This window comes from Suncus etruscus, chromosome 11, assembly GCF_024139225.1.
Source record: "Suncus etruscus isolate mSunEtr1 chromosome 11, mSunEtr1.pri.cur, whole genome shotgun sequence".
Classification (NCBI taxonomy): Eukaryota; Metazoa; Chordata; class Mammalia; order Eulipotyphla; family Soricidae; genus Suncus; species Suncus etruscus.
In genome coordinates this window covers 62,170,926-62,196,829 of record NC_064858.1, presented here as the reverse complement: position 1 = coordinate 62,196,829, position 25,904 = coordinate 62,170,926, and the positions used below count along the sequence as shown (strand labels likewise).

The window sequence follows — 25,904 nt, the reverse complement described above, 5'->3', positions numbered from 1 at the left end:
ACTCTGATGTCCCAGAGAATACCAATCACATAGATAACATGTCAGATAAGGAATTTAGAGTACTAATATGGAGAATGTTCACAGAACTCAAAGAAAGAATTGATCAAGCTGAAGAGAACACAATCAGAAAACTCCAAGCTAAAATAATAGAACTGAAAAACTCAATAGATGAAATAAAAAACTCAATGCAAGCCTCACAAAAAGAGTAACAGATGCCGAGGACAGAATAAGCCTGCTGAAAGATGAGATACAGAATAAATCAATAGGGGCTAGTGATAGCATGGAGGTACAGCATTTGCCTTTCATGCAGCGCAGAAGTCGGTGATTCAAATCCCAGCATCTCAGATGGACCCCCCAAGCCTGCCAGGAGCTATTTCTGAGCATAGAGCCAAAAGTAACCCCTGAGTGCAGCCAGGTGTGACCCAAAAACAAACAAACAAACAAACAAAAAAGAGTAACTCAATACAACAGAAGAAATTAAAAAGAATCTTAAAGCAAATAATAAAACATTGGGAAAAATACTCAAGGAATGTGACAGATGAAAATAGAAATCTTTGACAAATTCAACAGAAACAACATGAGAATCATTGGAGTCCCAGAGACCGAGGAAGAAAATCCCCATGAAGAATCAATAGTCAAGGACATCATTACAGAAAAACTTCCAGACCTACATACGGTGTGCAACCATATCCTGTATGCCCGAAGAGTACCAGCTAGAAGAGACCCCAGGAAAAGCACCCCAAGACTAGTCATAACGACAAATCCCACAGATAGAGATAGAATACTGAAAGCTGCAAGATCAAAAAGGGAAATTGCATTCAAAGGATCATCCTTAAGATTTATTGCAGACTGTCACAAGAAACTCTCAAGGCCAGAAGACAGTGGTGGGATATCGTGACAAGACTGAATGAAATGGATGCTTCACCTAGAATACTTTATCCAGCCTGACTCACATTCCGGTTTGAAGGAAGAATTCATAGCTTCACGGATCTGCAAGAGCTCAGAAACTTTACAGATGCAAGACCAGGCTTAAAAGAAAAGCTGAAAGGTTTACTTAAACAAGACAGACCAACAGACACACCAAACTTATGCACAAGGATGACACCAAACCCCATGATTATCATCTCCTTCAATGTCAAAGGACTAAATGCACCAGTTAAGAGACAGAGTGGCAAAATGGATCAAAAAGATGAATCCAACCTTCTGCTGCCTACAAGAAATACACCTAAATACTCAGAACAAACATAAGACTCAAAATCAAAGGCTGGAGGAAATTCATCCAAGCAAACAACACCCTTAAAAATGCTGGAGTAACTATATTAATATCAGACAACACAAATTTTAGACTCAGAAAAGTTTTATGAGACAGAGATGGATACTTTGTACTAATCAAGGGATATGTGCAATAGGACGAAATCACACTACTGAACATATACGCACCCAATGAGAGACCAGCAAACTATCTCATACAATTATTGACAAATTTGAAAAAGGATATCAATAATAACACAATAACTGGGAGACCTCAACATGGCCCTGTCAACACTTGATAGGTCAACGAGACTGAAACCCACAAAAATATACTAGCTTTGAAAGGAGAAATGGAAGAAAGAGGCCTAGTAATATATATAGGATACTTCATCCCCAGAAACCTGTATACACATTCTTCTCCAATGTACATGGATCATTCTCAAGGATAGACCACATGCTGCCACATAAAATATATCTTCATAAAATCAAGAGGATAGAAATTTTGCAGGCTACCTTCGCCAACCACAGGGCTCTGAAATTAGATGTGTACTACAAAGGAACACAGAAAAAAACTTTAACACCTATTGTAAATTAAACAGCCTACTACTGAACAACCAGTGGTTCCGAGATGAAATTAAAGAGAAAATCAAAAATTTTCTGGAAACAAATGACAATGAAGATATAAACTATCAGAAACCTGTGGGATACAGCAAAAGTGGTACTGAAAGGAAAATTTATAGCTTTGCAAGCACACAACAGGAAGGAAGAAGGGGCATACCTCAATAGCCTAATAACGCAGTTCATAAAATTAGAAAATGATCAACAAAAGGAACCAAAAATAGGGAGACAGAAGGAAATAACAAAGCTTAGAGCAGAAATCAATGAAATGGAAACACAAAAAACAATCCAAAGGATCAACGAAAGCAGAAGTTGGTTCTTTGAAAAAATAAACAAGATTGATAGACCATTGGAGAAACTCACAAAGAGAGAGAAACTTGATAACACATATCAGAAATGAAAAGGGGAGATCACTACAGATATTGCAGAGATTTAAAGGGTAATCAGAAACTACTTTGAGAGACTCTATGCCATGAAACATGAGAACCTGGAAGAAATGGATAAATTCTTGGACTCTTATAACCTTCGACTGTTGAGTACGGAGGATGTAGCATATTTAAACACCCCCATCACTATTGAGGAAATTAAAACAGTAATCAAATGTCTGCCTAAAAACAAAAGCCCAGGCGCAGATGGTTTTACTAATGAATTCTTTCAAACCTTTCAAGAGGAAGTACTACCAATCCTGGCCAGGCTTTCATGAAACTGAAAAAACAGGAACACTTCCTAATAGCTTTTATGAAGCCAACATCACCTTGATACCAAAACTAGACAGAGATACTGCCAAAAAGGAAAATTATGGCTGGTCCGATGGCAGTGGTTTATCAGAACTAATTAACGTTAGTATCACAAAAGTTGGTATATAACACCCCACACTACTCAATTTGACTGGCTTAAAAAAAAAAAATTATAGACCAATATCCCTGATGAACACAGATGCAAAGATCCTCAACAAAATCCTGGCAAATAGGATCATCAAGAAGATCATTCACTATAATCAAGTAGGTTTCATCCCAGAAAGGTTTCATCCCAGGAATGCAAGGATGGTTTAACATCCAAAAATCTATCAATATAATATACAACATCAACAACAAGAAAAATAAAAATATGATCATATCAATAGAGGCAGAGAAAGCATTTGATAAGGTCCAGCACCTATTCTTGCTATCCCTCTAAAGGTACCCATGACATTCTTCAAAGAAGTGGATCAGGCACTTTTGAAATTCATTTGGAACAATAAACACCCTCGAATAGCTAAAGCAATCATTGGGAAAAAGAATATGGGAGGAATTACTTTCCCCAACTTTAAACTGTACTACAAAGCAATAGTTATCGAAACAGTCAGAAACGATACAATCACAGACTTTGCAGCAACATGGATGGACCTAGATCATGTTATGTTAAACGAAGTAAGTCAGAAGACAAAAGATAAACACAGAATGGTAACACTATTCTGAAACACCTAGAACACATAGTTTATACACAACTAAATCCTATCAAATAACAGGGTAGAAACTCCGAACACTGTAATAGTCAGCATAGACGTGGGAGCAGTGTCCAAAATACATGAAAAAGGAACAACGCAAACTCTTGACTACACATTATACCACAAAGAAAACAGCAACAACAGAAACGGCAGCATAGAGAGAACAGGTATGTAATCAGACTTCTACAACAAAGGTCCACAATAATCCCTGAGAGTTCATATACAGGAACACAAGTATAGAACACCAAGGGAAATCACGGACTACAATGGCAACATACCATAACACTACCTTTTAATGCCTTTATCTTACTATACTTTAAATAACCTCTCAGCTTTTCTGCCCACAGGTGCCCTTGGATACAAAGGGCGGACAAACTAAGGTGGCAACTCGGGATACCACACGGGATACCATACCTTGCTTGCACTACGAGATGGCCACAAGAAAACTCTTTAACATACACTTTATCTTTAGGTAATACCTTCATTTAGGAATTGAAGCACGTGACCAGTCAGACCACTGAAGCAGTACCTGAGACGTACAGACTTAAACTACAGGCTCTATTCTTCGAACACATTCAATCAAACCAGCATTCCCTTGCTATTCTCTCCCCTCTCCTCACTACTTTTTTTTTTTCTTTTTCTTCTTCTATTCTGCTCATTACTTTTCTCCCTTTCTCCCCCCCTTTTCTCTCTAAGGTATTTTCTCTTTTCTCTCCCTTCAAACCCTTCCCATACACCTTCCCCTTTCCCCCCTCCGGAAATCCAACTATCCCCTCACCCCTCAATCCCATCCAGATCTCCCACCATATTAAAACTCTTCTCCCCCAGTCCTTATTCTATTAGGCATCAAGATCGACCTCCTAACCAATGAACCAGTACCCAGCACCCAGGCGAGAGGACACCCAGATAAAACCACACCTCGTCTCCTGAAAGAAAAGACAGCCAACTCCCCTATGGACTCATGCTGCGAGGCACTCCCGACCAACTCCCCCTAACGCGAACTGCTCCTTGAAACCGGGCCTAGATCCAAAAGTATCCCCAATGCAAGAACTCTTCCAAGACCCCCCTGCCGCAAATATTTACCAATCTGAAGAAGGTCAGGGGGTGGGTTAGGAAGATGCCTGGGAACCCACACACCACAAGAAAAACCCAAAAGACAATGGGAAAAACTGTACTTCCAACATAGGCATAAGACCTGTAATACACCACCTCTTTACCTGCCCTCCCCCAAATGTAAGGTAGTCTTTTGCACCACTTTGGTCCCATAAAAATTTCGCTAACTCATTTTATTTCTTTTTTTTTTTTTAATTTATTTATTTATCTTTTTTTTTTAAATGTTTGTCCTTCATATATATTTGTGAGCACATACAGTTTCAATCCCCCCCCCCTTTTTTTTTTCTTCGTTTTTTGGTAGGTGACCTGTGGCTGTTATCCCATCAGTCCACCCACGAATACACAGACATTATAATGTAGCACCACTTCCCCCTACAAAGGCACACTAAGTAAAGGGGAAATTTTACATTTAAAAAAAAAATAAAAGAGAGCTCTTATCTACTAGAGATAGGAACTCATAGTTATTTAAAATATAGGGATATCTCCTGCCTTGAAAATATGTCATGTGGAATCAAATTAGACCTCAGGTGATTAGATACCATTCATCCAGCCTTGAACCCTGGATCTCCGACATAGAAACGGCACAGCTCTCCACAACAGCTGCAGGAAACAAACTCCATCCAGGACGGCCTTAATACGACGAGACCAACAACAAGGCCCACCTCTAACATGATATCCTGACAACGGGGAAAATGCGATCATTTTGACCTTAGAGCAGATTAGCCTACCTTACCAACTAACGACAAGACAAAACCAGAAGTCTTGGCTCCCTTTGGTAGGACAAAAACCCAAGATCGGGATTTACAGATGGCTGGCTGCTTGATTCACGACCAGACTGTATACATCTTGGGACCAATAAATAAGCCCTAGTTTAGGGTTTGAACTATGACCTGCACAAGAATCATGATCCCCAGCCCCAAAGATCCGGCAGAGACAATTGTAACGGAATGGGGCTTTTGGGAGCACAAAGAAAGACGCTATCCTAGGTGCCACCCTAGGCTCAGTGCAAAGACCAAGATCATCAACCACAGAAGATGGGTTAAAATGACACTGAGGTTACAGAACCTCTAGAACCACAAAGACTGACTTCATCATAAGTCCCACCTCAGGATCTGTACAGATACTGAGACCTCTAAACACAGAGCAGAAGTCTTCCACACACCAAAGGAAAAAAAAAAGAAAGGAAAAAAAAAAAAAAAAAAAAAAAAACACCACCGGCAAAGTAAAGGATCCTGAGCAATGTCTAGAGTTGATCCCATGACAGTATGCTCCAAGGACGGAGAAATCCCATATCTCTTAGGCCAAGTGAATTCTTTTTCGAATGACCCCAATATTTACTGTGCCAGTGCAGGAGGGAAAAAAACAAAAATACAAAAAGCACAAAACCTTGGTTATTTTTTTGATATAAATATATATAGTACCTTCATTTATTATTGTTATTATTATTTTTGATTTACCAATCTATTTTGGTCGATTTCTCTGTTTGGGTGTGATTATTGAAAGTGTAGTCCCCAATTATACTTATTTTTTCTATTTTTTTTTTCTCTTCCTTTCTTCTCTTTCGTTATGTGCTATGCCATGTTTCTTAATTCAAGACCATGGCGTGATTTTTGTTTGTCTGTTTTTGTTTTATTTTTTTTCTACTTGTTTGTTTGTTTGTTTTGTCTGCTCTGTGTGGTGCTTATCGAAATAGCTGGAGCCCTCACTGGATATTTGACACTTCTTTTGGTACTAGTGGAGTGTTTCACCTACTTTTTCTCCATCTCCCAGAGTGATGATGAGAGCCTTTAGAAGGACTCCGCCCATTTTCGGGGTATTAGACTCTTACCCCAGTTTATTGCTTTTTTCTCCTTCAAACAAAACCACGCAACTTGAACTAGCTAGTCCTGACTCCAGATAGAGGGGGAAATAAGGGAGGCATCAGGACCAAACAGGTGCAAGACTACTAAGTAGTGGGTTAGATACAGAGGGGACCACATATTCTAGCCGCCCTGGGGTGAGGGAAAAGGAAAAGGGAGGTAGGATAGAAACGGAGGCGTAGGGATGACAATTTGGCGATGGGAATCCCCCCTGATTTTATGTAAATATGTACCTAAAATATTATTGTCAACAATATGTAAGCCATTATGATCAAAATAAAAAATGCAAGGCTGGTTTAACATCCGTAAATCCATCAACATCATACACAACATCAATAACAAGAAAAATAAAAACCACATGATCATATCAATAGATGCAGAGAAAGCATTTGATAAGGTCCAACACCCATTCTTGATCAAAACTCTCAGCAAGATGGGAATGGAAGGAACCTTTCTCAATCTAGTTGAAGCCATCTACCACAAGCCAATGGCAAATATTATCCTCAACGGAGAAAAACTAAAAGCCTTCCCTCTAAATTCTGGTACAAGACAAGGCTGTCCTCTCTCACCACTCCTATTCAACATAGCACTGGAAGTACTTGCTATAGCGATTAGGCAAGAAAAAGATATCAAGGGAATTCAGATAGGAAAGGAAGAAGTCAAGCTCTCACTGTTTGCAGATGACATGATACTCTACTTAGAAAACCCTAAAGACTCCACCAAAAAGCTTCTAGAAACAATAGACTCATATAGCAAGGTGGCAGGCTACAAAATTAACACACAAAAATCAATGGCCTTTCTATACACCAATAGCAATAAGGAAGAAATGGACATTAAGAAAACAATCCCATTCACAATAGTGCCACACAAACTCAAATATCTTGGAATCAACTTGACTAAAAATGTGAAGGACCTATACAAAGAAAACTATAAAACTCTGCTCCAAGAAATAAGAGAGGACACGCGGAAATGGAAACGCATACCCTGCTCGTGGATTGGCAGGATTAACATCATCAAAATGGCAATACTCCCCAAGGCATTATACAGATTTAATGCTATCCCTCTAAAGATACCCATGACATTCTTCAAAGAAGTGGATCAGGCACTTTTGAAATTCATTTGGAACAGGGGCCGGAGAGATAGCATGGAGGTAAGGCGTTTGCCTCTCATGCAAAAGGTCATCGGTTCGAATCCCGGCGTCCCATATGGTCCCCCGTGCTCGCCAGGAGCGACTTCTGAGCATGGAGCCAGGAGTAACTCCTGAGCACTGCCAGGTGAGACCCAAAAACCAAAAACCAAAAAAAAAAAAAAAAAAAAAAAGAAATTAATTTGGAACAATAAACACCCTCGAATTGCTAAAGCAATCATTGGGAAAAAGAATATGGGAGGAATTACTTTCCCCAACTTTAAACTGTACTACAAAGCAATAGTTATCAAAACAGCATGGTATTGGAATAAGGACAGGCCCTCAGACCAGTGGAATAGACTTGAATACTCAGAAAATGTTCCCCAGACATACAACCACCTAATTTTTGATAAAGGAGCAGGAAACCCTAAATGGAGCAGGGAAAGCCTCTTCAACAAGTGGTGTTGGCACAATTGGATAGCCGCTTGCAAAAAATTGAACGTAGACCCCCAGCTATCATCATGCACGAAGGTAAAATCCAAATGGATTAAAGACCTCGATATCAGACCCAAAACCATAAGATATATAGAACAGCACATAGGCAAGACACTCCAGGACATTACAGGCATCTTCAAGGAGGAAACTGCACTCTCCAAGCAAGTGAAAGCAGAGATTAACAGATGGGAATATATTAAGCTGAGAAGTTTCTGCACCTCAAAGGAAATAGTGCCCAGGATACAAGAGCCACCCACTGAGTGGGAGAAACTATTCACCCAATACCCATCAGATAAGGGGCTAATCTCCAAAATATACAAGGCACTGACAGAACTTTACAAGAAAAAAACATCTAATCCCATCAAAAAATGGGGAGAAGAAATGAACAGACACTTTGACAAAGAAGAAATACAAATGGCCAAAAGACACATGAAAAAGTGCTCCACATCACTAATCATCAGGGAGATGCAAATCAAAACAACGATGAGATACCACCTCACACCACAGAGAATGGCACACATCACAAAGAATGAGAACAAACAGTGTTGGCGGGGATGTGGAGAGAAAGGAACTCTTATCCACTGCTGGTGGGAATGCCGTCTAGTTCAACCTTTATGGAAAGCGATATGGAGATTCCTTCAAAAACTGGAAATCGAGCTCCCATATGATCCAGCTATACCACTCCTAGGAATATACCCTAGGAACACAAAAATACAGTACAAAAACCCCTTCCTTACACCTATATTCATTGCAGCACTATTTACCATAGCAAGACTCTGGAAACAACCAAGATGCCCTTCAACAGATGAATGGCTAAAGAAACTGTGGTACATATACACAATGGAATATTATGCAGCTGTCAGGAGAGATGAAGTCATGAAATTTTCCTATACATGGATGTATACGGAATCTATTATGCTGAGTGAAATAAGTCAGAGAGAGAGAGAAAAACGCAGAATGGTCTCACTCATCTATGGGTTTTAAGAGAAATGAAAGACATTCTTGCAATAATAATTTCCAGACACAAAAGTGAAAAGAGCTGGATGTTCCAGCTCACCATAGGAAGCTCACCACAAAGAGTGATGAGTTTAGTTAGAGAAATAACTACATTTTGAACTTTCCTTATAATGAGAATGTATGAGGGAAATGGAGAGCCTGTTTAGAGTACAGGCGGGGGTTGGGTGGGTAGGAGGGAGACTTGGACATTGATGATGGGAATGTTGCACTGGTGATGGGTGGTGTTCTTTACATGACTGAAACCCAAAAACAATCATGTATGTAATCAAGGTGTTTAAATAAAAAAAAAATCAATGGCCTTTTTATATACCAATAATGATAGGGAAGAAATGGACATTAAGAAAACGAACACACAAGCTCAAATATCTTGGATCAACTTGACTAAAGATGTGAAGGACCTATACAAAAAAACTATAAAACCTTTATCTAAGAAATGAGAGGACACATGGAAATGAAAACACATACCCTGCTCATCGGCAGGATTAACATCATTAAAATGGTAATACTCCCCAAAGCATTGTACAGATTTAATACGATCCCTCTAAAGATAACCATGACATTCTTCAAAGAAGTAGACCAAACACTTCTGAAATTCATTTGGAACAATAAACACCCCTGAATAGCTAAAGCAATCCTTGAGAAAAGGAATATAGGAGGAATTACTTTCCCCAAGTTTAAACTGTATTACAAAGAAATAGTTATCAAAACAGATGGTATTGGAATAAAGACAGACCCTCAGGTCAGTGGAACAGGCTTGAATACTCAGAGAATGCTCCCCAAACATATAATCACTTAATTTTTGATAAAGGAGGAAGAAATCCTAAATGGAGTAAGGAATGCCTTTCAACAAGTGGTGTTGGCACAACTGGTTAGTCACTTGCAAAAAAGTGAACTCAGACCCCCAGCTAACACCATGTATGAAGGTAAAGTCCAAATGAATTAAAGACCTTGATATCCGACCTGAAACCATAGGTATATAGTAGGTAAAACACTCCATGACACTGAGTCTAAAGGCATCTTTAAGGAGGTAACAGCACTCTCCAAACAAGTGAAAGCAGAGATTAACAGATGGGAATATATTAAGCTGAGAAGCTTCTGCACTTCAAAAAAAAAAAAAAAATAGTGCCTAGGATTCAAGAGCCACCCACTGAGTGGGAGAAACTATTCACCCAATGTCCATCAGATAAGGGGCTTATATCCAAAATATACAAGGCACTGATAGAACTTTACAAGAAAAAAATTATCTAGCGCTATCAAAAAATGGGGAGAAGGGCCCAGAGAGATAGCACAGCGGCATTTGCCTTGCAAGCAGCCGTCCAGGACCAAAGGTGGTTGGTTCAAATCCCGGTGTCCCATATGGTCCCCGTGCCTGCCAGGAGCTATTCCTGAGCAGACAGCCAGGAGTAACCCCTGAGCACCGCCGGGTGTGACCCAAAAACCAAAAAAAAAAAAAAAAAATTGGGGGCCCGGAGAGATGGCACAGCGGTGTTTGCCTTGCAAGCAGCCGATCCAGGACCTAAGGTGGTTGGTTCGAATCCCGGTGTCCCATATGGTCCCCCATGCCTGCCAGGAGTTATTTCTGAGCAGACAGCCAGGAGCAACCCCAGAGCACCGCTGAGTGTGGCCCAAAAACCAAAAACCAAAAAAAAAAAAAAAAAAATTGGGAGAAGAAATAAACACACTTTGATAAAGAAATGGCCAAAAGGCACATGAAAAAATGCTCCACATCACTAATCATCAGGGAGATGTAAATCAAAACAACTATGAGGTACCATCTCACACCACAGAGATTGGAACACATCACAAAGAATGAGAACAAGCAGTGCTGGTGGGGATGTGGAGAGAAAGGAACTGCTGGTGGGAATGCCGACTAGTCCAACCTTTGCGGAAAGCGATGTGGAGATTCCTCCAAAAACTGGAAATTGAGCTCCCATATGATCCAGCTATACCACTCCTATGAATATATCCTAGGAACATAGAAATACAATACAAAAATCCCTTCCTCACACCAATATTCATTGCAGCGGTATTTACAATAGCCAGATTCTAAAAACAGACAAGATGCCCTTCAACATATGAATGGCTAAAGAAACTGTGGTACATATACAGAATGGAATTATTATGCAGTCATCAGGAGATGAAGTCATGTAATTTTCCTATACATAGATGTACATGGAATCTATTTTGCTGAGTGAAATAAGTCAGAGGGAGAGAGAAAAATGCAGAATAGTCTCACTCATCTATGGGTTTTAAGAAAAATAAAAGACATTTTTGCAATAATTCTCAGAGACAAAATAGAGGTGGGCTGGCAGGTCCAGCTCACTACATGAAGCTCACCACAAAGAGTAATGAGTGCAGTTAAAGAAATAACTACATTGAGTACTATTATAACAATGTGAATGAACAAGGGAAGTATAAGCCTGTCTAGAGTATAGGTGGGAGTGGGGTGTGGAGGAGGGATATCTGAGATATTGGTAAAAAAAAAGGGGGGGGTGGCGGAGAGATAGCATGGAGGTATGGCGTTTGCCTTTCATGCAGAAGATCATTGGTTCAAATCCCGGCATCCCATATAGTCCCCCGTGCCTGCCAGGAGTGATTTCTGAGCATGGAGCCAGGAGTAACCACTGAGCAATGCCAAAAAAAAAAAAAAAAAAAAAAAAAGAACTAGTTGCTGAAAGAAGATACACATGTGATATGCATTATAATCCTTCAGTAACAATATTTCAAACCAGTATCTAAAAATAAAAAAGTGAAAGTGAGAGTGAGAAAAAGAAAATGTCAGCAGGCAGGAGGGAGGACAAGAGGTTGGGCGGGAAAATAACTGGGGATATTGGTGGTGGGAAATATGTACTAGTGAAGGGTGCTGTACAGTGTATGACAGGAACTCAATTATGGACAACTTTGTAACCATATATCTCATGGAGATTCAATCAAAATTTTATTAAAAAACTAAAAAAAATACACAATGAAATATTAAGCAGCTGTCAGGAGAGATGAAGTCATGAACTTTTCCTATACATGGATGTACATGGAATCTATTATGCTGAGTGAAATAAGTCAGAGAGAGAGAGAGAAAGACGCAGAATGGTCTCACTCATCTATGGGTTTTAAGAAAAATGAAAGACATTCTTGCAATAATTATTTTCAGACACAAAAGAGAAAAGAGCTGGAAGTTACAGCTCACCTCAGGAAGCTCACCACAAACAGGGATGAATTTAGTTAGAGGAGTAACTACATTTTGAACTGTCCTAATAATGAGAATGTATGAGGGAAATAGAAAGCCTGCCTAGAGTACAAGTGGGGGTCGGGTGGGGAGGAGGGAGATTTGGGACATTGGTAATGGAAATGTTGTACTGGTGATGGATGGGTGGTGTTCTTTACATGACTGAAACCCAAACACAATCATGTATGTAATCAAGGTGTTTAAATACAATATATAAAAAAGTAAAAAAAAAAAATTGGTAGGTGAAATTAACCTACAAAATTAGAAATTTAAAAATTTACACAAAAGTTGATGTTATGGGGCCAGAGATATAACATGGAGGTAAGGCGTTTGTTTGCCTTTCATGCAGAAGGACAGTGGTTTGAATCCCAGCATCCCATATGGTCCCCCGTGCCAGCCAGGGTGATTTCTGAGCATAGAGCCAGGAGTAACCGCTGAGTGCTCCCAGGTGTGACCCAAAATCCAAAAAAAAAAAAAAAAAAAAAAGTTGATGTTATAATAAATAATATTACCAAAGTAAATAATATAACCAAGTAATTTTCTTAATTGTTCAATTTTATAAATATTTTGGTAGTAAATATTTTTTACTATCAAAGGAGAAATGGTTCTCATAATAAGAGAACTAAAAGCGGGGCCAGCGAGGTGGCGCTAGCCAAGGAAGGACAGCGGTTCGATCCCAGGCGTCCCATATGGTCCCTCAAGCCAGGGGCAATTCCTGAGCGCTTAGCCAGGAGTAACCCCTGAGCATCAAATGGGTGTGGCCTGAAAAACCAAAAAAAAAAAAAAAAAAAAAGGAGAGAGAGAGAGAACTAAAAGCCAGGTGAAAAATCACAATGCCAAATTTAAGCCCCTGGGGCTTTTGGTTTGGAAGCCTCACCTAACAGTGCCCAGGACTTACTTCCAGTGGTGCAGAGGAAGGGGATCATATTTGGTACCAAAGAGCAAAGATCAAAACAGGGTCAGACCCATGCAAGACAAGCACTTTAACCCCCTATACTATCTCTGTGGCCCAAGACTCTGGTTTTTAAGGTTTTTTTTTTACAAACTATAGTAAGGCATTTCTGTTACTTATTACTTAATTTGCATGACAGAAATACTTTGCTAAGAGACACATCAATCTTTGAACTTTCATGAGTGAAGGCAACAAGCATTCAATATTCGGGGAAGGGATAATCCAAAGTGGTGCAGAGAAGGCCTGTGGATCCCCTCCAGTGATTCTTAGGATTCTTGGGAACAGCAGTTCCAGGTGAGAGCCTGAGAATTTAGTGCTTCTTGGGTTGTACAATCTCTCAGGTCTTTTTTGGAGGGGCATGCCAGGGATACAACTAGGCATATATATATATGTATATATATATATATGTATATATATATAAACACACATATATACATATATGCACATACATATGTATATATACATATATACACATACATATACATTTATATACACACAAGCTTACATGCACACTCTCCCTTGAGCTATAACCCTAGGCCAAGTATTCCAATTATTTATTCAGAGATATCACTTCTAATGTAAAGAAATATGTTCCCATTTTAAACAAAACCCTGGTTTACCAAAAAATTCTATTTTCCTATAAATTAAATAGGTATGTCACCCAATCATACCCCCCAAAACTATACTTACTGTTGTATTCATGATCCCTGTGCCATGTGTTCGAATTGAATTAGCAACATGCCGAATATTGATGGTATTCAAGTGTTTGTTATTGCTTGTTCGTTCAATAAAAATCTGCAATTAAAATAATTTATGCTAAATAACACAATCCATAGCAAACACTGCATTTGCTTCTTTTGTTTTTTTTTTCTTTGAAGAAAATATTAAGTCAACTTCATTAAAAATAACTTCACTGTTCTCGCTTCAGCAACATATATACTAAAACTGGAACAATACAAAGATTAGCATGGCCCCTGTGCAAGGATGACATGCAAATTCATGAAGCGTTCCATTTTATTTGAAAAAAGAAAAAAAATTTTTTTTTTGGTATTTGGGTCAGAACCAGCAATGCTCAGGTGTTGCTCCTGGCTCTATGCTCAGAAATCGCTCCTGGCAGGCTCAGGGGACCATATGGGATGCCAGGATTTGAACCACCGTCCTTCTGCATGAAAGGCAAACGCCCTACCTTCATGCTATCTCTTGGGCCCAAAGAATATATTTTTAAAAATAACTTCACTGATAGGGCCAGAGTAGTAGTACAGCTGCAGGGCATTTGCTTTGCATGGGATGACCCAGGACGTACGCGTGTTTGATCCCCAGCATCCCATATGGTCCGCCTAGCCAGGAGCAATTTTTGAGTGCAGAGCCAGGAGTAACTTACCCTGAGCACCGACAGTTGTGACCGCCCCCCCCCCCAAAAAAAAACTTCACTGGTAAGTTAGTATAGGTAATACAAATCAAAAAAACAAAATTATCTCTAAAAAGTCTGATGGTATTTATGTTACTAACTTTCACTCTTAAGAATTATTTGCCCCTCCCTTGGGCTTTCATATACATATTCTGGAACCCCAGAGTTTAAAAAAATATTCCTAAAACTACTCACCTGATTGTTAAGATTATAGAGGTATCGAGATACAAATATATGAATATTTCTCATAATTTCCAAAACATCCAGACCCTATAAAACAATTCATACAAAATTCTATTATTTGGTTTAAAGAAATCAAGATTTGTTTCAATACTTTGTTTCAATATTCAATCAAGACTTGCTGCTTGAAAGGCAAATGGCAGAAGTGAGAATCAAGAGAGATTCAGCATCAGATTCAGCATTAGCAATTGAACTTTATATATATATATATATATGTACATATATATATTTTATATATAAATTTTTCAAAAAAAATTTAACACTTAAATTTTGGAAATAAAAATTTTGGAGATTCATTTTATCTCAATATTTTTTAACGTGGGTGCAATCAACTAAAAAGCAAATTACTGAATTTATGTTACTGGCACATGGTAAATTATATTCTTTTGTTGTTGTTGTTGTTGTTGTTTCTTTGTTTTTCAGTCACACCTGGCAGCGCTCAGGGATTACTCCTGGCTCTATGCTCAGAAATCATCCCTGGAAGGCTCGGGGGACCATATGGAATGCCAGAATTCTAACCACCAACCTTCTGCATATAAGGCAAGAGCCTTACCTCCATGATATCTCTCCGGCCCTGGTAAATTATATTCTTTAGTGAAGCTAAATGCAGGAACATTTATAGTAATATAAATTTAACCAATTTGGGACATAGGGCCAAAGTGTGTAGGGAGCTTGCCTTATACTATATGATCCCCCAACCACCACCAAGAGTAATCCCTGAGCAGAGCCAAGAATAACTAACCCCTGAATATCACCATGTATGGTTCAAAAACAAATCAAAAAAATTAATTTAACCATTTTTCCTAAGACTTACATAGCAAATTGTTTAAGACTTAATTAAGACGGGGCCGGAGAGATAGCATGGAGGTAAGGCGTTTGCCTTTCATGCAGAAGGTCATCGGTTCGAATCCTGGCGTCCCATATGGTACCCTGTGCTTGCCAGGAGCAATTTCTGAGCATGGAGCCAGGAGTAACCCCTGAGCATTGCCGGGTGAGACCCAAAAACCAAAAAAAAAAAAAAAAAAAAAGACTTAATTAAGGCTTATGTATGTTTAAAATCCTTAACTGTGACTTTTAATGAACCTTTTGTTATTCTCCAGAAGTCACTTCATTACTAATGTTTTATAAATTAAGATGTAAATTTTGATATTTTAAATGCTCAACAAAGCTGAGTGTAAACAGGAAGCCTCTGGAAATTCTTTTCATTCACTCATATACAAATAAGATATTATTTTCAAATAAATGGTTTTAGATAACAATGCTGTCTTAAAGATATATGTACTAAGAAAAAAAAATATTTCTCACAGAATATTATTGTTCTATAATCCACCTATACTAGAAACCTATTTATACTATACCTGTTCCAAAGTCTGGCTAGGAAGATGTGCCTCTGTCATAACCAATCCATATCGTTGAGTAGCTAAATTTCTCATTTCACTGTAAGTGGCCCAGTCATGAAGAGCTACTGTAGTTAAGTTGTAGAAAGTCTTGTCCAGATAGTGAGTTACATAAGCTACCAGGGAAAAGAGGGGAGGAGATGAAGAAATTAATTTTAAAATTACTCTTTGATTAGGGAGGAGCTATATCTGACAGTGCTCAGAAACTATTCCTAAAAGAGGACCCCCCCTGCAAATCCAGCTGACTCAGCTCACAGGACCAACGCAGAAGTCAGATTGTCCTGGTGTTCCTGGTGACTGTGCAGTGACTACAGGATGACCAGCAAGAATGAATACCCTCTTACCCAGACTATGGATGGGGTTTGTGGGTCAGACTATCACCCTGGGGATCCCTCCCCTAAACTTTACTTATGTGATTTGTTTGGAATTTCTGGTTATACTCCACAAGATCTCCTCCTACTGAGATGTGTTAAAAGAAGTGGATAACAATCCATGCGTTCGGATTCTGGGATAGGGAAGTTTCCCTGAGAGCATTCTCACTTTATGCTCGTACAGAATGGGGTTCTCCAAAATATGGGAAGAGGATTTTCTCTGCAGGGTATAGGAATTGTCAGGGAAGCCACCTGGCAGCACAGACGGAGCTGGACTCTGAGACTAAGGCTGAAAATCTCAAGCAGTTTTGGGAATGCGGTTAACCAGAGCTGTCTGGCCCAAATAGCAGTAACCTTCCTAATAGGAAAGCATCAGTTAAGGCAAATAAGGCGGGAGTCAGCAGCTCAACACTGCCTGAAGGTGGTAACAGTGTAAGCCCCACAACCCTGGACCTCTTCTTGGCCCAATAACTGAAGGGGAAGAGGCACTCAGGACCATAATAATGGTAGCAATGGTCCTGACAACAGACTGGACTGAGGGGAGGATCATCTGCAGGGAATACAAGGCACAGGCATGTGCTTCTTACCCCTAGAGGAGCCACCAGGGTCCCCTCCCCTTACCTGGACTACTGCAATGAGACTATAGAAGCCAATATAATTGCATGGAGAAGTAATCCCCATCGGGGCTAAATGGGACATAGCTTTATCAAGGGACTGACTCCCTGTGTGTTTGCCACTGTTTTTGCAAACACAAATGAGTTTTATCATGGTCATTCTCCCACCCCAGGTGTCATACCTGTGGGGAAGGGTGGGTGAGAACAAGTTGAACTCTCCCAACAAGAGAATGCTGATAGGGATGTTAGCTGAAGTTGCTCTCCAGAACAGGTGAGGACTAGACCTAGGTTCTAGGGGAACAATGTTTCTGTGCTAACAAGTCAGGAGTCACCCATGAGACACTACAGCAGATGAAGGCTAGTTTGCAGTAGCAGAAAAGGCAACAGAAAGACTGCAACCTGGTATGAACAATGATTCAATCACTTAGGTAAACCTCCCTGATTAAGATGCTTGTGCTAAGGTCCCAGTATGTGCCCAGAAGTAAAGACAAGGATGAGAAACTTTAAGGAGTCAAAAATTTCACTCAGATCCATAAGAAGAGGGAATGTTGGAACCTGAGTTTTGAACAAGGCGGAACATCATTTTGTAAAGGCCACGTGGCAGGCTTATTTTCAGGTTGTGAGCAGGGAGAGACAGCATTTTTTTACAACCACCTGGTGTAAGCCACATATCACAAGCTTATTTCCATAGACCCCGCCACAAGCTACCTGGCCATACCAGGTAGCCTAGCAGGGAAGGACAAGGGAGCAGCAGGAAGGTACCCCTAGACAACAGCCAATCATCTTAAAGATCATCAGAAAGTTGGAACCTCTCTATATCCTTTCCCTATATAATCTTCATCGTGACCTTGGGCAGGGATCATCTCCTTTGAGAGGTGGCCCTGGCTGGCCAGTGTGTGTGTGGGGGGTCTTATTGGCTGACAGATTAAAGTATTAAACTTGGGGGCCAGAGCAGTAGCATAGCACAGCGGTAAAGTATTTTGCCTGCGATTCCCTGCATCCTATATGGTCCCCATGCCTGCCAAGAGCGAACCCTGAGTGCATAGCCTGAGCATCACTGGATGTGGCCCAAAAACAAACAAAAAAAAATAGAGAATGAAAGTAGAGAAGTGGAATGGAGCAATGGGACAGTGGGTAAGGCACTTGCCTTACATGCAGTGACCTCGCTTCAAATCCTGGCACCACATATGATTCCCGGAGCCCTGCCAGGAGTGGTCCCTGAACACAGAAGCAGAAGTAAGCCCTAAGAATTGCGAAGAGTGACCCAAAACAAAACAAAAAGAATAAAAATATAGGGGTAGAGATAAAGTAGAAGTGTAAGGTGCCTTCCTTGCACAACACCAACCCCAGTTCAGGTCCCAGAACCACATATGGTATCATAGCACTGCAAGAAGGGGTCCCAGCTGCTTTCCTGTGTAAGGAAGCCAAGAAGAGGACAGCAAACATAATATCTTCAGGGTCCAGCACAAGGTAAGCTAACTCCACCCAATAAGGGTGGAGCCAAGGGAGCATGAATGCTCTACTTATCTCTGCGGCTGCGCACATGAAACCCACAACACGTAGTAAAAACCACACTACAAGCATGGCAATAGCGAAATAACAAAGGACACCAGACATAGAGAATGAAGATGGCAGCTCTGATGACTCGCAAAGTACTGACCACCTAGTTAACCCCTAAGATAGGTAGTTTAGAGTAGAAATCAGAATACTCCAAGATGAAGTAACAGGACTGAAAAACTCAGTAGATGAGGTGAAGTCCTCAATGGAAAGCCTCTCCAACAGAGTGGCAGTGGCTGAGAATAGAATCAGTAAACTGGAGAATGAGATGCAGAACAACTCCATACAGAAGAAACTGAAAGGAACATTAAAGCAAATCAGAGAATGGAAAAAATACTCAAAGAATGTGAACAGATGAAAATAGAAGTCTTTAATAAACTAAACAGAAACAACTTAAGAATCATTGATGTCCCAGAGACACAAGAACAAATCCCCAGGAAGAATCAATAGTCAAGGACATCATTACAGAGAAACTCCCAGAGCTAAGACTGAATGCAACCAAATCCTACATGCCCAAAGAATACCAAAAGAGATTCAAAGAAAAACACCCCAAGACACATCCTAGTCACAATGATGAATCTCACAGATAGGGATAGAACACAGAAAGCAGCAAGATCAAAAAGGGAAATTACACTCAACAGAGAATCCTTAAGATTTACAGCAGACCTGTCACAAGAAGCCCTCAAGGCCAGAAGGCAGTGGTGGATATAGTGATAAAACTCAACAAAATTAATGCTTTGCCTAAAATACTGCACCCAGCCAGACTCACTTTCAGGTTTGAAGGAAGTATAAATTGCTTCATGGATTGAGGAAAAAAAAAAAAACTCAAAAACTTTACAGACTCAAAGCCAGCCTTAAAAGATAAACTGAAAGGTCTACTTTAAGACAAGACAGGCCTAAGACACACCAAACTTCTACACAAATATGGCTATAAGTCCCACGCTAATTATCTCTCTCAACGTCAATGGGCCAAACATACCAGTTAAGAGACACTGAGTGGGGCCCGGAGAGATAGCACAGTGGCGTTTGCCTTGCAAGCAGCCGATCCAGGACCAAAAGGTGGTTGGTTCGAATCCCGGTGTCCCATATGGTCCCCCGTGCCTGCCAGGAGCTATTTCTGAGCAGACAGCCAGGAGTAACCCCTGAGCACTGCCGGGTGTGGCCCAAAAACCAAAAAAAAAAAAAAAAAAAGAGACACTGAGTGGCAAAATGGATCAAAAAGCTGAATCCAACATTCTGCTGCCTACAAAAAATACATCTGAATAGTCAGAACAAATACAGATTCAAAATCAAAGTTGCAGGCACACATCAGGAAGGAAGAAGGGGTCTGCATGAGTAGCTTAATGACAGCTTATAAAATTAGAAAATGATCAACAAGATAAATCCTTATGGGTAGGCAGAAGGAAATAACGATGTTTTGAGCAGAGATTAAGGAAGTGGAAACCCAAAGAACAATCCGAATGACCAATGAAAGCAAAAGTTGCTTCTTTATCAAAAAGATTGATAAACCACTAGCAATACTCACAAGGAGGGAGAGAGAGAAGCTTGATAAACTGGATTGGAAATGAAAAAGGGAAGATCACTATAGATAATACAGAGATCCAGGAGGTGATCAGAGACTACTTTAAGAGACTATGTCACAAAACATGAGATCCAGGAAATAAGGGAAAAAAAGAAAAGAAAAAGAAAAGACATTATTGCAATAATGCCTAGAGACAATAGAGGTGAGGATCAGAAGGACCGGCTCACAATATAAATGGGCCAAATGTACACTACAAAGAGTGGAGAGTGCAGTTAGAGAAATAACTACACTGACAACTCTAGTGACAATGTTGATGCATGAGAGAAGTAGAATGCCTGTCTCGAACACAGGCAGGGGGTGTGGGAAGTGGGAGAAGGAGGGCACTGGTGGTGGGAATTTGCACTGGTGAAGGGGGGTGTTCTTTCTATGACTGAGGCCCAACTACAACATGTTTGTAATCATGGTGCTTAAATAAAGATATAAAAATAAAAAAAAGAAGAAAGTTATCCCAGAGCACAGAAGTAGGAATAAGCCCGAAATAAGTACTGCCAGGTATGGTCCAACAATCCCCACCCCTCAAAATAAAAACTAATATAAGAAAATCTCAAAGTTTCAATTTCCCTATTCTTTTAGGGCAAGAAGATAAAGACTAAAGCTCTAAGAAAGAAAGCAGTACACTCACCTCGAATGTCAATAAAGCGATTGAAAAACCGAATTGGGTTGAGAGAGAAAAAAAGAGCCAGGTCTTTCATGCCCACTTTGAAAGGGTTCCTGTCATCCAGCTTTAGGTGAGTGTGCACAGAAAGTCGCAGGTCCTTCTCTATTTCTTTGCATAACTTGTCCAACAAATGCTATTCATGAAAAGAGTCAAGAGCTTACATTTTCCAAATGACATTACCATTGTATTGTTTCCCCTACCCATCACGCTTTGTTATTTTGAAGTTCTATAATCAATTCACAGTGAAAAAATATTTTTCAGGCTGATTTGAATCTATAATAATTTGAATCTATAATAAAATGCTCAAAATTTGCTCTAACGTTTTTATAATTATGGTCTTATAACCAGAGATTAGAAAAAATTCTAAGCTTTTATTTTCATTAATACTTTTCTATGGCTTTACATCAAGGAACATGAATAAAAAGTGCAACTAACAAGGAGGAAAGTCTTTAGAAATGGAAAAGGTATTTAAAAGGCTTCCAAACAGTAATCACTAAAAATTAAAAAACTCACTAACTAAAAAGAAACAATTATGCCTTCATTTATCATGAGTTTTAAATACTGATAAAATATGGACGTTAATTTTTGTTTGTTTTTGCTTTTCTGTTTTTGAGCCACAACTGGCAGTACTCAGTGTTTACTCCTGGTTCTGCACTCAGGAATCACTCCTGGCATAGCTCAGAGGACTATATGGGATATTGGATCAACCATATGCAAAACAAGGGCCTTACTCACTGTACTACCTTATCTTTCCAGCTCCTAGATCTTAATTTTTAATGAATATTTAATATAAAAAATTGTGCCTTACACATCACAAAGAACAAAAATAATCAGTGCTGGAAGGGATGTGGGGAGAAAAGAACTCTCATTCTCTGCTGATGGGAATGCCATCTAGTCCAGCCTTTATGGAAAACAATATGGAGATTCCTCAAAAAAACTGGAAATTGAGCTCCCATATGATCCATTTATACCAGCCATACCTAGGAAATACCCTAGGAACACAAAAATTCAATACAAAAATTCCTTCTTCATACTATAGTCACCGCAGCATTATTTATTCCAGAAACTGGAAACACCCAAGATGCCTTTCAACAGATGAATGGCTAAAGAAACTGTGGTACATATACATAATGGAATATTATGCAACCATCAGAAGAGGTGAAGTCATGACATTTTCCTATACGTGAATGTGCATGGAATCTATTATGCTGAGTGAAGTCAGAGAGGGAGACACACAGAATAGTCTCACTCATCTATGGGTTTTAAGAAAAATAAAAGACATTATTGAAATAATTCCCAGAGATGAGGGCCAGAAGGACTGGCTCAAGATAGGAAGCTCACCACAAAGAGTGGTGAGTGCAGTTTCATAACAATGTCAGTGAGTGAGGGAAGTAGAAAGCCTGTCTCGAATACAGAGGACGGGGGGTGGAGGTGTGCGGGGGTGGGGAAGAGATGAGGGCATTGGTGATGGGAATGTTGCACTGGTGAAGGGGTGTTCTTTTATGATTGAAACCCAACTAAAATTATGATTGTAATCACAGTGTTTATTTTTTTATTAAATAATTTTTTATTTAAACAGCATGATTACAAACATAATTGTAGATGGGTTTTAGTCATAACAAGAACACCCCTTCACCATCAGTGTTTAAATAAGGATATTATTTTTTAAAATAATTGTGCTGGGCCCGGAGAGAGAGCACAGCGTCGTTTGCCTTGCAAGCAGCCGATCCAGGACCAAAGGTGGTTGGTTCGAATCCCGGTGTCCCATATGGTCCCCCGTGCCTGCCAGGAACTATTTCTTTTTTTTTTTTTTTTTGGTTTTTTGGGTCACACCCGGCGTGCTCAGGGGTTACTCCTGGCTGTCTGCTCAGAAATAGCTCCCGGCAGGCATGGGGGACCATATGGGACACCGGGATTCGAACCAACCACCTTTGGTCCTGGATCGGCTGCTTGCAAGGCAAACGCCGCTGTGCTATCTCTCCGGGCCCCAGGAACTATTTCTGAGCAGACAGCCAGGAGTAACCCCTGAGCACCGCCGGGTGTGGCCCAAAAACCAAAAAATAAATAAATAAATAAATAAATAAATAAATAAATAAATAAATAAATAAATAAATAAATAAATAAAATAATTGTGCCTTATCTGTACCTTATTCAATAAAAATATTGCTAAATAGAATTTTAATTTAAGTTATTTGTGTTTAAAATACACACTTCATTGAATTGGGAGGACTGTATTATATTGCCTTCAAATTATCTCTATTCTATCTCTTAAAACAGGATTATATCCCTTTATATAAATAACTTTATATAAAAACCACAATGCCTAAAAAAAGGGATAGAGGAGCGGGAATGGGAGGGAGGGAAAAAGTAAAAAATGACTGCAATAGCGGATGCAAAGGGTGGGCAGGAGGGTAGGGGGAAATCAGGGAGGAAAACTAACTGGTGGCAGGAGACGTGCAGTAGTAAAGGGATGGGTGTTGAACAGTGAACAACTTTATAATTGTATCTCAACAGTGATTTAATTAAAAAAAGAAAAATTGGGGCCAGAGAGATAGCACGGAGGTAAGGTGCTTGCCTTTCATGCAAAAGGTCGGTGGTTCAAATCCAGGCTTCCCACATGGTCCCCTGAGCCTGCCAGGAGTGATTTCTGGGTCACACCCAGCGGCGCTCAGGGGTTACTCCTGGCTCTAAGCTCAGAAATCATTCCTGGCAGGCTGGGAGGACCACATGGAATCACACCCAGCTCCATCCATCCCAGGTCGACCAAGTGCAAGGCAAATGCCTTACCGCTGTGCTATCACTCCAGCCCATCAATTAAACTTATTTTAAAAAAGTCATCTCCATTATTTAAGTACCGTATTTTCCAGCATATAAGATGACCGGGCGTATAAGACAACCCCCTAATTTTACAGTTAAAACATAGGTATAGGGGCCGGGCGGTGGCGCTAAAGGTAAGGTGCCTGCCTTGCCTGCGCTAGCCTAGGACGGACCGCGGTTCGATCCCCCGGTGTCCCATATGGTCCCCCAAGCCAGGAGCAACTTCTGAGCACATAGCCAAGAGTAACCCCTGAGCATTACTGGGTGTGGCCCAAAAACCAAAAAAAAAAAAAAACATAGGTATAGGCCTATATTCGCTGTATAAGACAGAACGTTCCTGTGCTGCAACTGTATGTAGCACAGTGAGCCAATCACAACAAGCAAAGGTTAAAGGTCATACTGTAATAGACTTCCTCTCTAACCAATCTAGCCAATCTGAGCAGGCTTTTCACAGTGTAGATTCGGGTATAGAACATTGTCTAATTTGCATGCATAAAAAGCCTGCTTGGATTGGCTGAGTTAGCTAGTCAGTCCAAGCAGCCTTGCAGTGTTTGCTGCAGGATCAAGTTGGAAAATTCGTTTCATGGCAATATTCAGACAATTTTGTTTAGCAGCATATCAAAAGTTTTTCAGGATATACAGGATATACTCGGCATATGAGACGAACCCCAATTTTCGGTTGACTTTTTTTCATTTCAAAAGTCGTTGTATACACCGGAAAATACAGTATTTTAAATACTTTCCCTTCAGAGAACCAGTAGCTTTCCATATGAAAGTCAGACACTTAATAACAAATAACCAAAGCATCCAAAACTGAGAAGTGGTCAATAGTAAGAAGCTTATCCTGGCAGGATGCTAGAGGGAGAGAAAGGGTGAGAAGACACTGGGACTATGGTGGAGTGATGGGACATTCTAGTGGAAGCTGTGGTGCTGGAATCTTTTATGCATGAAACCCTACCATTAACAATATTGTAAATCGCGGTGCCTAATGCTGTATTTGTATTCTTCTAATAAAATTTTAAATTCAAATATACTATTTACTAAAGTAAAGAAAACTACAAATTCCTGAGTTGGATTCTATATAAAAACAAAACTAAGAGACTGGGCTAAGCCTAACAGTGACATTTTAACTAAAAATAGCTGGACACATTTTGTGTGATGATACTGGGGAAGGTGAGAACACCACTAAGTAGCCACATTTCTTTCCCCTTCAGACTGTTTTTTCTTTGGGGGGGGACCACACCCAGAGGTGTTCAGGCCTTACCTCCTGGCACTGCACACAGGAATCATTCCTGGTGGTGCTTGGAGGAGAGATGAGATGCCAAGGATCAAACCCAAGGCAGCTGTGTGCAAGGCAAATGCCCGACCCATTGTACTATTGCTCTGGTCTCTTTATAGTGACATTTAAATACAATTCTAACCCAGAGAAAGCATGTTCAGTCCCAAAAGTTTTTTCCAAATAGTACATTACAATTATGTTTTAATCTTTCAGTTCCAAATATATTACCTCATTTAAAATTTCCATAATTTCCTTGTCGTAACAATCCAGAAGTATTTCATAGGATGCCAAATGCCTTGCATGCATCATAGCAGGCACACAATCCCGTAAAGCACTGAACATGTACTAAAAAGATCAGAAATATATGATTTAGAAAACAAATAATATTATTATTTATCTAAATATTATAAAGATTATCATAGAAGAGAAAATCTTGATCTGAAAGATTTTACCTTCTTATAAAAGTCAATTTCCTTAAAGCGCGCGTGTGCGTGTGTGTGTATGTAGTGTGTGTGTGTGTGTGTGTGTGTGTGTGTGTGTGTGTGTGTGTGTGTGTGTGTGTGCAAATTTTATGGGCTTTGGGCCACATCTGGTGACACACAGGGGTTTCTCCTGGTTCTGTGCTCAGAAATCGCTCCTGGCAGGCTCAAAGGACCATATGGGAGGCCAGGGATTGAAACTAGGTCAGCCGGTTTGCAAGGCATTTGAACTACCCACTATGTTATTGCTCCAGTCCCACCTAAAGCATGTATTTTAAACATTTTTATGAAACCTTAACATTTTTCTTTTGTCATCTTTAAATACATATTTACTTTTTTAAAAAAGATGCGAATAACACATG

General features: G+C 39.9%; 1 protein-coding gene and 1 non-coding gene across 3 annotated transcripts in view; one reads left to right on the top strand and one right to left on the bottom strand.

The window, feature by feature from the left end:
• WASHC4 (WASH complex subunit 4) overlaps nt 1–25,904 on the bottom strand; it is a 98,844-nt gene that overhangs the window by 26,434 nt on the left and 46,506 nt on the right. For both annotated transcript variants that reach the window (XM_049783149.1, XM_049783150.1), the window contains 5 exons: nt 25,292–25,408; nt 20,932–21,100; nt 16,147–16,301; nt 14,744–14,818; nt 13,831–13,935 (listed from right to left, as the gene is read on the bottom strand). In XM_049783149.1, the coding sequence (XP_049639106.1) occupies nt 13,831–13,935; nt 14,744–14,818; nt 16,147–16,301; nt 20,932–21,100; nt 25,292–25,408 (621 nt within the window). The remainder of the gene's footprint in view (nt 1–13,830; nt 13,936–14,743; nt 14,819–16,146; nt 16,302–20,931; nt 21,101–25,291; nt 25,409–25,904) is intronic.
• On the top strand, nt 14,054–14,159 carry LOC126023666 (U6 spliceosomal RNA). Its single transcript, XR_007500766.1, has one exon. It is a non-coding gene; the product is annotated as a U6 spliceosomal RNA (small nuclear RNA).